This window comes from Serinus canaria, unplaced genomic scaffold (assembly GCF_022539315.1).
Source record: "Serinus canaria isolate serCan28SL12 unplaced genomic scaffold, serCan2020 HiC_scaffold_151, whole genome shotgun sequence".
In the NCBI taxonomy this organism is placed as follows: domain Eukaryota; kingdom Metazoa; phylum Chordata; class Aves; order Passeriformes; family Fringillidae; genus Serinus; species Serinus canaria.
In genome coordinates this window covers 881-12,919 of record NW_026108265.1, presented here as the reverse complement: position 1 = coordinate 12,919, position 12,039 = coordinate 881, and the positions used below count along the sequence as shown (strand labels likewise).

At 57.9% G+C, this 12,039-nt stretch overlaps 1 protein-coding gene across 4 annotated transcripts; it reads left to right on the top strand.

Annotated features, from left to right (window-relative positions):
• The first annotated feature begins 94 nt into the window (after nt 1-94).
• Nucleotides 95-10,385, top strand: FRMD8 (FERM domain containing 8). 4 transcript variants are annotated; one of them, XR_007780623.1, is made up of 11 exons: nt 95-256; nt 702-860; nt 1,513-1,614; nt 1,697-1,755; nt 1,883-2,049; nt 2,374-2,562; nt 3,120-3,243; nt 3,317-3,499; nt 3,963-4,164; nt 5,026-6,365; nt 6,743-10,385. XR_007780623.1 is itself a non-coding variant. In XM_050987703.1 (10 exons), the coding sequence occupies exons 1-10, from the start codon at nt 199-201 to the stop codon at nt 5,151-5,153; spliced, it is 1,371 nt and encodes a 456-aa protein (XP_050843660.1). In that variant the 5' UTR covers nt 95-198; the 3' UTR covers nt 5,154-10,385. The 4 variants fall into 4 exon arrangements, 2 of the variants coding, with proteins under 2 accessions (XP_050843660.1, XP_050843661.1); XR_007780624.1 differs by having other exon boundaries at nt 5,026-7,209; nt 7,584-10,385; XM_050987703.1 differs by having other exon boundaries at nt 5,026-10,385.
• Nucleotides 10,386-12,039: the final 1,654 nt, after the last annotated feature.

Sequence of the window (12,039 nt, the reverse complement as noted above, 5' to 3'; positions counted from 1 at the left end):
GGGGGTCCCAGCCCTCCCCTCCGCCAGGGGGCGCCTCCCCCTCTCATGGGCCCCGCCCTCTATAGTGACGTCACGGTATAGGCCCCGCCTTCTCCGCCCACCCGTTTCGCTTCCGCCCCGCGCGCGGGACCGGCGCGAGGAGCGCGCGGAGCCGTGACCCCGCGGTGACCCCACGGTGACCCCTCCGTGACCCCGCTCATGGACGGGGAGGGGGAGGCGGAGGGGGAGGGCGCGTCCGCCCCGCCGGGCGCCGCCGGTGAGGGGGCGGGGCCACGGGAGGGGGCGGGACCGCGAATTCAGGTGTGGACGTAACCGTGGGACCCCCGTGGGCGGGGGGGCGTGGGGTGCTTTGGGGGCCGTGAGACCTCCGGAGGAGCGTGGGACACTTTAAGGGGTGGTCTGGGAGAGGGCGTGGCCGTGGGACCCCCGTGCTTCCTTTGGGTGTGTCCCGGGGGTGTGTCAGTCTGGGGGTGGGGGTCCCGGGGGAGGCTTGGGGGTCCCGAGTGGGTTTGGGGCGCCGTGGGTGGGGGTCTCACGGCCCCCCGGTGCGCCCAGCCTTGCTGTACCTGCCGGACGGGTCGGGGCTGTGTCGGTGCGGGGGTGGTTGTGGGGCGGTGTGGGGGTCCCGGGGGATGTGCGGGGGTCCCGGGGGTTATGTGGGGGTCCCGGGGGGGGGGTCTCACGCCCCCCGGTGCCCCCAGCCCTGCTGTACCTGCCGGACGGGTCGGCGCTGCCGCTGCCGCTGGAGCCGCCCCCGGGCCCCACGGCCGCGGAGCTGCTGCGCCGCCTGCAGGGGGCGCTGCGCCTCCCGCCCGCCGCCGGCGACGCCCTCGCGCTGTGGTTGGGGTCGGAGCTGCTCGGTGAGGGGGGACAGGGGGACATGGGGGGACATGGGGACATTGGGGGACATGGGGACATTGGGGGACATTGGGGGACATGGGGACTGGGGGGACATGGGCGGCATGGCGGGGTCACAGCTCGCGCTGTGGTTGGGGTCGGAGCTGCTCGGTGAGGGGGGCAGGGGGACATTGGGGGGACAGGGGGACATGGGGGGACATGGGGACACATGGTGACATGGGGAGACACGGGGATATTGGGGGCCATGGACATGGCGGGGTCACAACTCGCGCTGTGGTTGGGGTCAGAGCTGCTCGGTGGCGAGGGGACAAGAGGGGGACATTTGAGGGGACAGGTGTCCATGGACATAGGCGGGACATGGACGTGGGGGGACACGGGAGGACATTGGGACACCTGAGGACGTGGGGACACAGAGGGGAAGTGGGACCATGGGGGTATGGGGGGGTCGTGGGGTCACAGCTCGGTTCTGAGCAGAGCTGCTCACTGAGGAGGGGACATTGGAGGGTCCCATGAGGGACAGGGAGATGGGAGGATCCCCCTGGAGGATGGGGTGGGGGGTCCGTGAGCCCCTGTGCGGGTCCCTGTGTCCATGGGGGTACCCGTGGGGGTCTCCACGGGTCCCCAAGTGGGTGGCAGCCCTGTGTCCCCCCCCAGAGGTGCAGCTGAAGCCGCGGCACCGACCCCTGCGCCTGGTCCGGCACTGGCCGGAGCTGCTGCTGCGCTTCAGCCTCGGCTCACCCGCGGCCATCGCCCAAGGTGAGGGGCTGGGGGGTCGGGGGGGACCCTTTGGGGGCGGGAGGGTCCCCTCGAGGGTCCCACTGACCCCCTGCCCCCCCAGATGAGCCGTGTCTGCAGCTGCGCAGGAACGTGTTCTTCCCTAAGAGCCGAGAGCTGGAGGTGAGGGGGGACAGGGGGGTCCCCGATGTGGGGGGATCCATGGGAGGGGGTCGGGGGGGGGTCAGGGTGGGGTCTGTGGTGGTTTAGGGGTCTCTCTGGGTGACCTGGGGGTGTCTGTGGGTCTCAGCTGCAGGAGGAGGAGCTGCTCCGCTTGCTCTATGAGGAGGCGCGGGAGCAGCTGAAGGGGGGGCGCTACCCCGTGGACCCCCCCGAGGCGGCCGAGCTGGGGGGGCTCAGCTGCCGCCTGCGCCTGGGGCCCTTCGAGCCCGGCCGGCACACGGAGCTCAGCCTGCGGTCAGCACCGGCCGGACCCTGCCCGCGGGGCCCCTGCCCATGGGACCCCCACCCGTGGGAACCCCTGGGACTCCCTTTGGGACCCCACCCATGGCCACCCCCGCGACTCCCAACCTGGGATCCTTCCACGCGAACACCCACGGGATCCCCCTCCACCTGGGAGCCCCCACACCTGGGACCCACCCACGGGAACCCCTCCGGCACCGCCCCACCCCACGGGACCCCCATCCCCCGGCCACACGGGTATCCCGTGACCCCCATGTTCCGCCCGTGCCCCTCCCTGTCCCCGTGTGACCCCCCCTGACCCCCCGGTGTCCCCCCCAGGCCGCTGCTGGGGGAGCTGCTGCCGCCGGGTCCTCCGGCCCGCTGGGGGGCGCTGTTCCGGCGCTCGCGCGAGCCGGGCCCCGCCCAGCGGCTGCTCGAGGCGTTTGCGCGTGCGCCGGGCCCCGAGGCGCCCCCTGCCGGATTGTACCGGGACTTCCTGCGCCGCTGCCACGCCCTGCCCGGCTACGGGTGAGGGACCCCGGTTAGAGACCCCCAGGGGACACCCCAAAAGGGACACTTCAAAGGGACACCTCAAAGGGACACCCCCCCGATGGGACACCCCAAAAGCGACACCTCAAAGGAACACCTCAAAGGGACACTCCCCCCATGGGACATCCCCCACTGGTGCCCCCAGACCCTCAGGAATCCTCACCAAGACCCCTCCCAGGGACCCCTGCAGACCTCAGGGACACCCTCATAATGATGGGGACCCCCCAGATCACCAGGGAACCCCAAAAGACCCCCCCATGCACCCACCCTGCCCCTCCAGAGACATCTAATGAGCCCCTCACACCCCCAGGGAGCTCTCCCAGGGACCCCCCAATATCTGAGCCCCACAGACTCCCCCAGACCCACAGTGACCCCCCCCAGGACTCCTTCTAGACCCCCAAATTCCTCCATATCCAGGCCCTCAGGGATTCCCCCCAGCATCTTGACCCCATACTGCACCTGGGGCCCCATGAATTTGGGGGGGTACCAGAATTTGGGGTTTGGGGGTGACCCAGGTGTGTCCCCCCCCCCTCCAGGTGTGCCTTTTTCCCAGGAGCCATTGAGCGGCCGTCGGGGGGGCTGCTGGCCCGGGGGGGGCTGCGCCCCGTCAGCGTGGCTGTGGGGCTCGAGGGGGTCACCATCATTGACCCCCGCCAGAAGGTATTGGGGGGGGTCTGGGGGCGCACATGGGGGTCAGGGGGGCTCTGTGGGTGACCCCCCCCGTGCCCCCCAGCACGTGCTGCTGTCCCTGACGTACCCCGAGCTGTGCTGGGAGCTGGTGGGGGCCGTGGGACAGGACGGGGACCCCGGGGGGCAGGAGGGGGACCCCACGGAGCCCCCCCAGCTGTGGTTGGAGTTCGATGGGGACCACGAGGGAGCCCCCGTGAACCGACTGCTGCGCGTGTTCTCCCCGCAGGTGCGAGCACGGGGCAGGTGGGGGGCTCTGGGGAGGGAATTTGGGGGAGCAGGGGGAGGGTGTGGGAGCGCTTTAGGGGGCAGGTGGTGGGGGTCCCTGGGGGATCAGTTTGGGGGGGGTTGGGGATCCTGGGAGGGTCAGTTTGGGGGTGTTGGGGGATAGTTTGGAGGCCCCAGGTGTGGGTTTGTGGGTCCTGGGGTGATGCCAGGGGTGTTGGTTTGGGGGTCCTGGGATGTGTTTGGGGTTCCCAAGGGGGTCGGTTTGGGGGTGGATTTGGGGGTCCCTGGGGAGTTCCTAGGGGGGTTTGGGTGTGCCTGGGGTGGGTTTGTGAGTCCCGGGGGGGGTCTCAAGGGGGGTGTCCCGGGGGGAAAGCTTGGGGGGTTCCCTAGGGGGTGTCCCGGGGGTTTTGGGGGTCCCTGGGGGGGTCCCGGGGGTCTCGGTCTGGTGCTGACAGCGCCCCCAGGCGGAGCTGATGAGCGCCCTCATCGAGTGCTGCATCGAGCTGGGCGGGGCGGCCCCGCCCCCCGAGGAGCAGGCCCCACCCTCCGCTGCCGCGGCCACGCCCCCCGAGGCGGCCGGCGCGCGTGGCGCCGCCTTGCGGCGGCAGGAGAGCGTGACCCGGCCCCGCCTGCAGCGCCTCGCGACCATCGACTACGTGCGGGAGGGTGCGACAGGCGACAGCGGGACATGGGGGACAGCCGGGACATGGGGGACAGCCGGGACATGGGGGACAGCCGGGACATGGGGGACATCCGGGACATGGGGGACAGCGGGGACATGGGGGACAGCCGGGACATCGGGGACAGCCGGGACATGGGGGACAGCCGGGACATGGGGGACAGCGGGGACATGGGGGACAGCCAGGACATGGGGGACAGCCAGGACATGGGGGACAGCCGGGACATGGGGGACAGTCGGGACATGGGGGACAGCGGGGACGTGGGGGACACCGGGACATGGGGGACAGCCAGGACATGGGGGACAGCAGGACATCGGGGACATCCGGGACATGGGGGACAGTCGGGACATGGGGGCGCGGGACATGGGGACGCGGGACATCGGGGACAACCGGGACATGGGGGACAGCCGGGACATGGGGGATAGCCGGGACAAGGGGGACAGCCGGGACATGGGGGACAGCGGGGACATGGGGGACAGCCGGGACATGGGGGACAGCCAGGACATGGGGGACATGGGGGACATGGGAGACAGCGGGGACGTGGGAGACAGCGGGGACATCCGGGACACGGGGGACATTCAGGACATGGGAGACAGCGGGGACGTAGGGGACATGGGGACACACACACGCATGGGGTGACTCCAGCTTTTGGGGGGTGTAGGGGACATGAGGTCGAGGAGGGGGACAGTAGGGCGGTCCCAGGGACATGGGGGAGGGACAGGGACCTTGGGGGGAGTATGACGAGCAGGGGGCACGGGGTACAGGGGGAATTGGGACACCCGGGGGTGGCACAGGGGACCCCGAGGCGGTTCCTGCCCTAAATCCCACCCCAATGTCCCCCCTCCAGGGGAGGAGCTGCGGCGGGTGAAGCCCCCCCGGCGCTCGGCGTCCTTCTTCAGCCGGGGGGGGACCGGGGGCGGCTCCTACAGCCCCGTGGCGGGGGGCACGGGGGGAGCCAGCTCCGAGCAGGGCTGAGCCCCCCCGAGCCCCCCAAACCCCTCCCAGTTCAGACTGGGAGCCCCCCCCCCTCTCTTTGTACCCCCACCCCCCAATAAACTGCACTGCCCCCCTGCTCCCTCTCCCCAGGTAGGGTTTGGTGGAATTTGGGGCAAATTTGGGTCGATTTGGGGCTAATCCAGACCAGTTTGGTACCAGTTTGGGATGATTCTGGGTGGTTTGGGGAAGATCAAAGGTGATTCAGGGTGGTTTGGGACTTCTTTGGGGTGTTTGGGGTTAATTCGTGGCAGTTTTGAGCTAGTTTGGGATATTTGGGGCTGATTTGGGATCATGCGGGGCATTTTCCAGCCAGTTCCTGGGGGGTCTGGGGCCACTTTCAGTGGAGTTGGGACATTTTGGGGCCAGTTCTGGGGGTTTTGGGGCCTGTTCCAGGCGGCTTGGGGTCCATTCAGGGGGGTTTGGGATAAGCTGCAGCAGTTTGGGGCCAATTCTGGGGGGTTTGGGGCCAACGTAGCCAAATGGCGGCTCCACGTGACAGCAGCGGCCATTTCGGGCTGGGCACTCAGGGACACGCGTGTGTCACACGTGCCACACCTGTCACACCTGTCACCTGTGTCAGGGGCTTCTCCCTCTCATTAGCACTAATGAGACCTTTGGGACAAATTCCACCATTTTTTGGGCAAGTCCTGCTGATTTTGGGGCATCGCTTGTTGTCCATTTGGGACCCTCGCAGACCCACCCCAAATCCCCCTATTTCACTATTTAACCCTATTTTCCTCTCTTTTCCCACCCAGCAGGGCTGCGTTTATCCAAACTATCACATTTTCTACCCATAAACACCACACGCCTCCACTCTGCGGCAAAACTGCCTCAGTCCTGAATAACTTCATTTTCTTAAGGTGTTTTTTAGAAATTGAAGGATTTTTTAAGGGAGAACCGGTGAGAGTTTTGTGCTGTGTGAGGGGTCGGTGTTACCGGGGCCTAAAGAACACAGAGAAACTGCTCTGGAATTCAACATTCACAAACTAAAAAACAAAGAAAATATAAATATTTGACAGGATAAAGAAATGTTTTGGCATAAATGTTATCTGAGGGAAATAGTGAAGGACGCTGGTCCCTCCCCCCACCTCACGGGGCTGCTCCTGTGGGGAGGCGCCATTTTGGGGGGGGGGAAGCAGATTATGGCTGAATAAAAACGAGATTTTCTGAGGAAAATAAGACATTTCTGAGGTAAAACTTGACATTTCTGAGGTAAAACTTGACATTTCTGAGCCAAATCGGGAACTTTCTGAGGGAAATGAAGCATTTTGGATACAAATTGGACATTTCTGAGGGAAGTAAGCCATTTTCGATGCCAATAGGACACTTCTGAGGGAAATCAAACGTTTTTGAGACAAACCAGATGTCTCAGAGGGAAATGAGACATTGATGAGGTAAAATCAAACGTTCCTGAGGCAAACCGGACATTTTCTCAGAGAAATCGGTCATTCTCTGAAGGAAGTCGGCCATTTCTAAGGCAAATGAGATTCTCCTGAAAGAACTCGGGCTTTTCTGAGGTAAAACCAAGGAGAAAAAGGTGATTTTTTTTTTTTTTTTTAACCGTTCAGCCTCTCCGGACACGCCGGAGGTGACTCGGCGCTTCCCCCGCCCAATGCGGAGCGCAGGGAGCGACAGCGCCGCGCTCCCGGCGCCGCCCCCGCGGCGACTGCGGCAAAGCCAAGGGAGGTGCCTGGTGAGGGGGCGGGGGTCTCCGCGTGGACCCGCCTACTGACGCATCACTTTCGTATCCCTCCGCGCGCGGATCCCTCCGCCGACCACATGACCGGAGGTCAATTCACTCCAGTTCCCTCCGCCGGATCCTTCCGCGGCAGCTCCCGCCCCCAAATTTCTTTTTTTTTTTTTTTTTTTCGTCTGTAAATGAGCGTGGGGGAAGGGCAGAATGAAAGTCGGGGCTGTGGGGGAGGGGAGCGAGTGGGGGGAGGGGGACTGTGCCCATTTAGCGGCGGTTTGAGGGGGCCCCGCGGAGGAAGGGACGCGATGAAGTTCCCCCCATGCACGATCCCCTTTTCGTGAGGTGATTTTTTTGGTGAAAAATCGCTAAAAAGGGTCGGGTTTTAAAAAGCTGGTAAGCCTCAAGGAAATGGTGGGTTTAGAGTGAAGAATTGAAGTGGTTTTGCCTCAAAAACCCACTAAGAAAGGGGGCTAGGAAGACTGGAGGGGCAGCCTCCCACTTTGGGTTTAAAAGCGGCCATTGGGATTTAAAAAGCCGCTGAAAAGCTGCAGGGTTTGGCTTAGTGGCGATTTTTGAGGGCAAAACCTGGGTCCTGTGCCCCAAAAATGGCTTAAAGTCACCGTAAAGTGCTGTTGAGGCTCTTTAGAAGCTTTAGTGCTATCTTATCTGTTAAAAAAATCTTAACCTGATTTTTTTATTCTATTTTTTTTCCTAAGAAACACTCAAGAGTGTTTCTGGTGAAGAGTGTGGTGAAGAGCATCTTTCTAGAAGAAAATGTTTTAAAATGGCCTCTGCAGGCTGAACTCCTGAGGAAAAAGCAGCTTTTGGGGTATTTTCATGCAGAAAACATGAACTTTGGCCATGTCCGAGTTACTAAAATGATTTTAAATTTTAAATCAGGGCTTAAACCAGCTGCAAATGGGCTAATTATTCCTGTAAAAATGATCACTGAGATAAACCTTCCCTAAAATCAGAGTACTTTGGGGGGAAGCCTTTTCCAGCACTTGAAATGGGGGAAAAAATTACATTTGAGAGCCTTAATGGTGGAATAGCCCAGAAAATAATTAATAACAATAAGGAAATATTTTCTCCCGCAGGAAACGCCCCAAAAATGTCGGAACAGCTCCTCCCACACCCCCAAAATGCCTCATCGGTTTCATCAGCAGTTTTAATTAGCCCCAGAGCAGCTTTAATGAATGATAATTAAAAGGTTGGGAGGGGGGGGGCGGTGTGCCCTCTCTGCCAGCACTTTTGGGGTGTCATTTCCTGCCCGGAAACGCCTCAAAATGCCAAAAAAAGTGCCTTAAAATGGCTTTAAAAAGCCTTTAAATGCCTCAGAATAGTGGGGTTTTATCCCCTTTATTGAAAACAGAGACTTCCATGACTCGGCATGGCCTGAAATGGGGTGAAACAGATTTTGATGCATTTCTGTCGTGAAAAATGAAATTAAAATGGTGGTTAGGGCTGTGCTGGATCAGGGTGGAAAAAAGGGTTTAAAAAGGGTGGTTTGGGGTCTTTGGGGAACAAAAGTCGTGAAAATTTGGGCTTTGGGGTCTGTGTTCCCTCAAGAACTTTTTTTTCCCCTTAAGATTTGTGACCCTTTTGAGGAGAAACGGCGCCTTTTTGGCAGCGGCCCAGCCCCGTGACGCAGCAAAAGCAAAAACCCCGAGTAAAATGAATGGATAAAAAAACAAAACCCAAAAAAAAAAAACCTCTAAAACTACCCAGGAAGGTCGAAGCGAGGGATTTTAGGGCAGAACTGGCCAAACCGAACCAAAAAATCTCTGTTAATTTTAACCATTTTCGTGCTGGACCTCGTGGCGCCGCCGAAGGCCCACGGCTGCGGGGGGAGGGGAACAGCGCCGTTTGTGAGGGGAAAAAATCAAAGAAAAGGGTAAAAAAAGTGAAATAATGAAAAAAGAAGCTTTTTCACACAGGGGGCGGTGGATTTGGGGGGGGAATTTTGGGGGTTGCTGCCCTTTTTTGGCGATTTTAGGGACTATTTTGTCGCCCCCGCGGGGGCGGCGCTGGGTCCTTTATAAGGGAGGGCCCCGCGCCCGCTGCGCCCGGCCGAGAACCAGCCCCGAAACGGCCCAAATTCGGCCCAAAACCGCTTCGAGCTGCTCGATTTTATACAAAAAAGCTCCTAAAATGGCTTTATTTCCTACCGAGAGCTCCAATAATGGCTTTATTGCCTACGAGAAGCTCTTAAAGCTGCGGTATTTTATAGAAAGAGCTCCTAAGACTGCTTTATTTCATAAAAGCGGCTCTTAAATATTTATTTAAAGAAAAGAGACAAAAGCTGTTTCCTTTAAGGAAAACTGAGCTCCTAAAGCTGCTTTGTTTCTATAAAAGTCCTTAAATCGGCGATTCCAGTAATGGGAAAAGCCGGGGCAAGCCGGGGCACCTTTAACTGAAAAAAATGAATGAAAAACCTTAAAAAAGCTCTTAAAGCTGGTTTTTATTCAAACCGAAGCTTCTAGGGCTGGTTTTTAAGAAATCGCTGCTTTCAAAGCCGATTTCTGGGAGAAAAGGCCGCTCTCGCAGCTCTTTAATTCTTAAAATATCCTAATGTGATATTTTGAAACAGCTGGAGCAAACTGGGGCGATTTTAATGGAAAGAGCTTTTTAAGCTGCTTTAATTTAAAGAAAAAGCGCTCAATACGCTGTTTTCTGCTAAAAAAGCTCCTGAATTTAATTTTCATTTTCAAAAGCTCCTAAAGCTTTTAAAAAATGTAATTTTGTCCCCCAAGTGGGGCCGGGCCGGGCAGCGCAGGCGGGGGCGGCCGGTTTGGGGTGAAATGCGGCATTTTCAGGCTCAGGATGGATTGAGAGGAGCCAATTTTGAGGGAAGAGCAGGAAAACTGAAGAGTGAAGATGGAGTCGGCAGGGAAAGGAAAGTTTTTCTTCGCAGTGGCCCCATCTGGGGGGAAAAAAGGACTTTTTGGTAAAATGGCGGCAGTTGGGCAGGGGAGGAGCAGAGAGAAGAGAGGAAAAAAAGAGAAAGACAGAAAATAGAAAAAAAAAGAGAGAGAAAATAGAAGAAAATCAGAAAAAAAAAAAAAGAAAATAGAAAAACTTAGAAAAAAGAACAGAAACAAAATTGCAAAAATAGAAATTGGAAAAAAGAAAATTGAAAAAACATAGTAAGAATGGAAAAAAAAAAGAAAATAGAAAAAAAGAGAAGAAAATTTGAGAATAGAAGAAACTAGAAAAAAAAAAGAAAATTTGTGAAAATAGAAGAAATTAGAAAAAAGAAAATTGAACAAATAGAAAATAGAAGAATATAGAAAAAATAATAGAAAAATGAAAATAGACTGTAAATAAATAGAAAAATACAATTAAAAATGAAACTAGAAAAAAAGAAAATAGAAAAATATAGAAAAAAAAGAAAAACCCAAGTGCTGAACATTTGAGAAGATGGAAGTGAAAGAAAACAGGGAAAAAATCAGAAGAGAGAAAATAGAAGAGAGGAAAAATGAGAGAAAATCAAAGAGGATTTAGAGGAGAAAATAGAAGCGAAAAATAATGAAAAAAAGAAGGATTAAGGCAGAAAAAAGGAAGAAAAATCCCGATTTGGGCCCCGGAGCCGGGAAAATTGAGGAATTTGAGGAAAATGCCCCAAAAGGAGCCGGAGGCAGCGGCCGGGTGAGGCCCCACCCCCCCGGGGGTTTGGGAATTTTGGGGGGATTTGGGGGGTTTTGGGGTTCTGTCGTTTCAGGCGCCGCCGCCGTCGCCCCTCCCCCTTCCCCCTTTTTCTATTAAACTCCCCAGAAATGGGGAAAACCCCCCAAATTCCTCCAGCGCCCTCCGGCTCCGCCGCTCCCGCCGGCGCCGCTCAGTAAGTGTCCAAAATCTTTTGTTTTTATCCCAAAGGCGTCGCGCGGGAGGGGCCGGTGATAAAAAAAAGGGAGAGAAATGATCAAAGAAATGTTTTGTATTTTTTTTTTTTTTTTTTGGGGAGGGGGTGGAGAAATGGGGAGGGGGTGTCTCGAGTTTTTTTCCCCCCTCAGGGAAGCAGCAAAACGCAGGGAAAAAAAGGCAAAAAAACGGTGAGAGAAAGCCGAGGAAAGGGAAAAAAAAAAAAAAAAAAAAGAGGATTTTACCAGAAAAGGCCAGTCTGCACTCAAAACGCGCTCAGGAGATTCCGGCAGGGATTTGAGGAGAAAACCCCCAGATCTGGGGAATGCAGAGAAGTAAGAGTCAATTTCATTTCATTTTTTGGGGAGGTCGGTTTTTGGTGGGAAGGGGGCGGTTTTGGGGTGTTTTCCGCCCTTTCCGCAGCCGCAAGTGAGAGGAGTCAGCAGCATCAAAAAGAAGCTTTTTTGCCCCAAAGTGAAGCTGGAAGAGCAGGAATGAGGCTCCGGGAGCTTTCCTTAGGAAAAAACAAAAAGTAAAACCCCCCCAAAATCCCCACGGAGGGAGGGGCTGGAGCAGGCGTGGGGGGAGGGGACAATAATCATGTTTTCAGGTTTTTTCTCCAAAACCAGCAGCAGGAATGGTTAAATTTAGACTTTTGTCCCCAAAACGAGTAAGTGTAGGAGCGAGCAAGGGGCGGGGAAGCCTCAAATTTGAGGCCAATCCCCCCCAGATCGGCGGTGGCAGGTACCGGGTGCGCCCCTCCCCCACCCTGAGCCCCCCCCGGGACCCGCGCGGGGGGGGGTGGGGGGAGGGGCGGCGGATTTGGGGCGATTCCGGCTGGTTTGGGGCGTCGGGAGGCGGGGGGAGCGCGGGGACCCCCCCGGACGTGGCATGCGGGCACCTCCCGACCCCAAATCCCCCCAAAACCGGCGGAAAACCGCGACCTTCGGGCGGTTTGACCGATTCGGCCGCTTTTCCCCCCAAAACCGGATTGTGCTGACAGGGTGTGTGTGGGGGGGGTCTCGTGGGTGTTTTTTGCAGCCCCGCCGGCCCTGCCCCCGCCAGAGGAGCCTCCAAGAGCCAGACTGGGGCAAAAAAACCCCAAATCAGGGTCTGCAGGAACAGTAGGGAGCCAGAAATTGGTATTTGTGCCGCTTTCACCCCAAAATGGGTCACTCCAGGGACGGAAGGGGAGGAGGGGGAGCTTTGGGTTTGGCTGCTTTGCCCCCCCAAAACCCCAAAATTGCTAAAATTGCCTCAGAACGCGCTGCTCGTAGGGCCCGCCCCCAGGCTGGGAATTTAAACCATAAC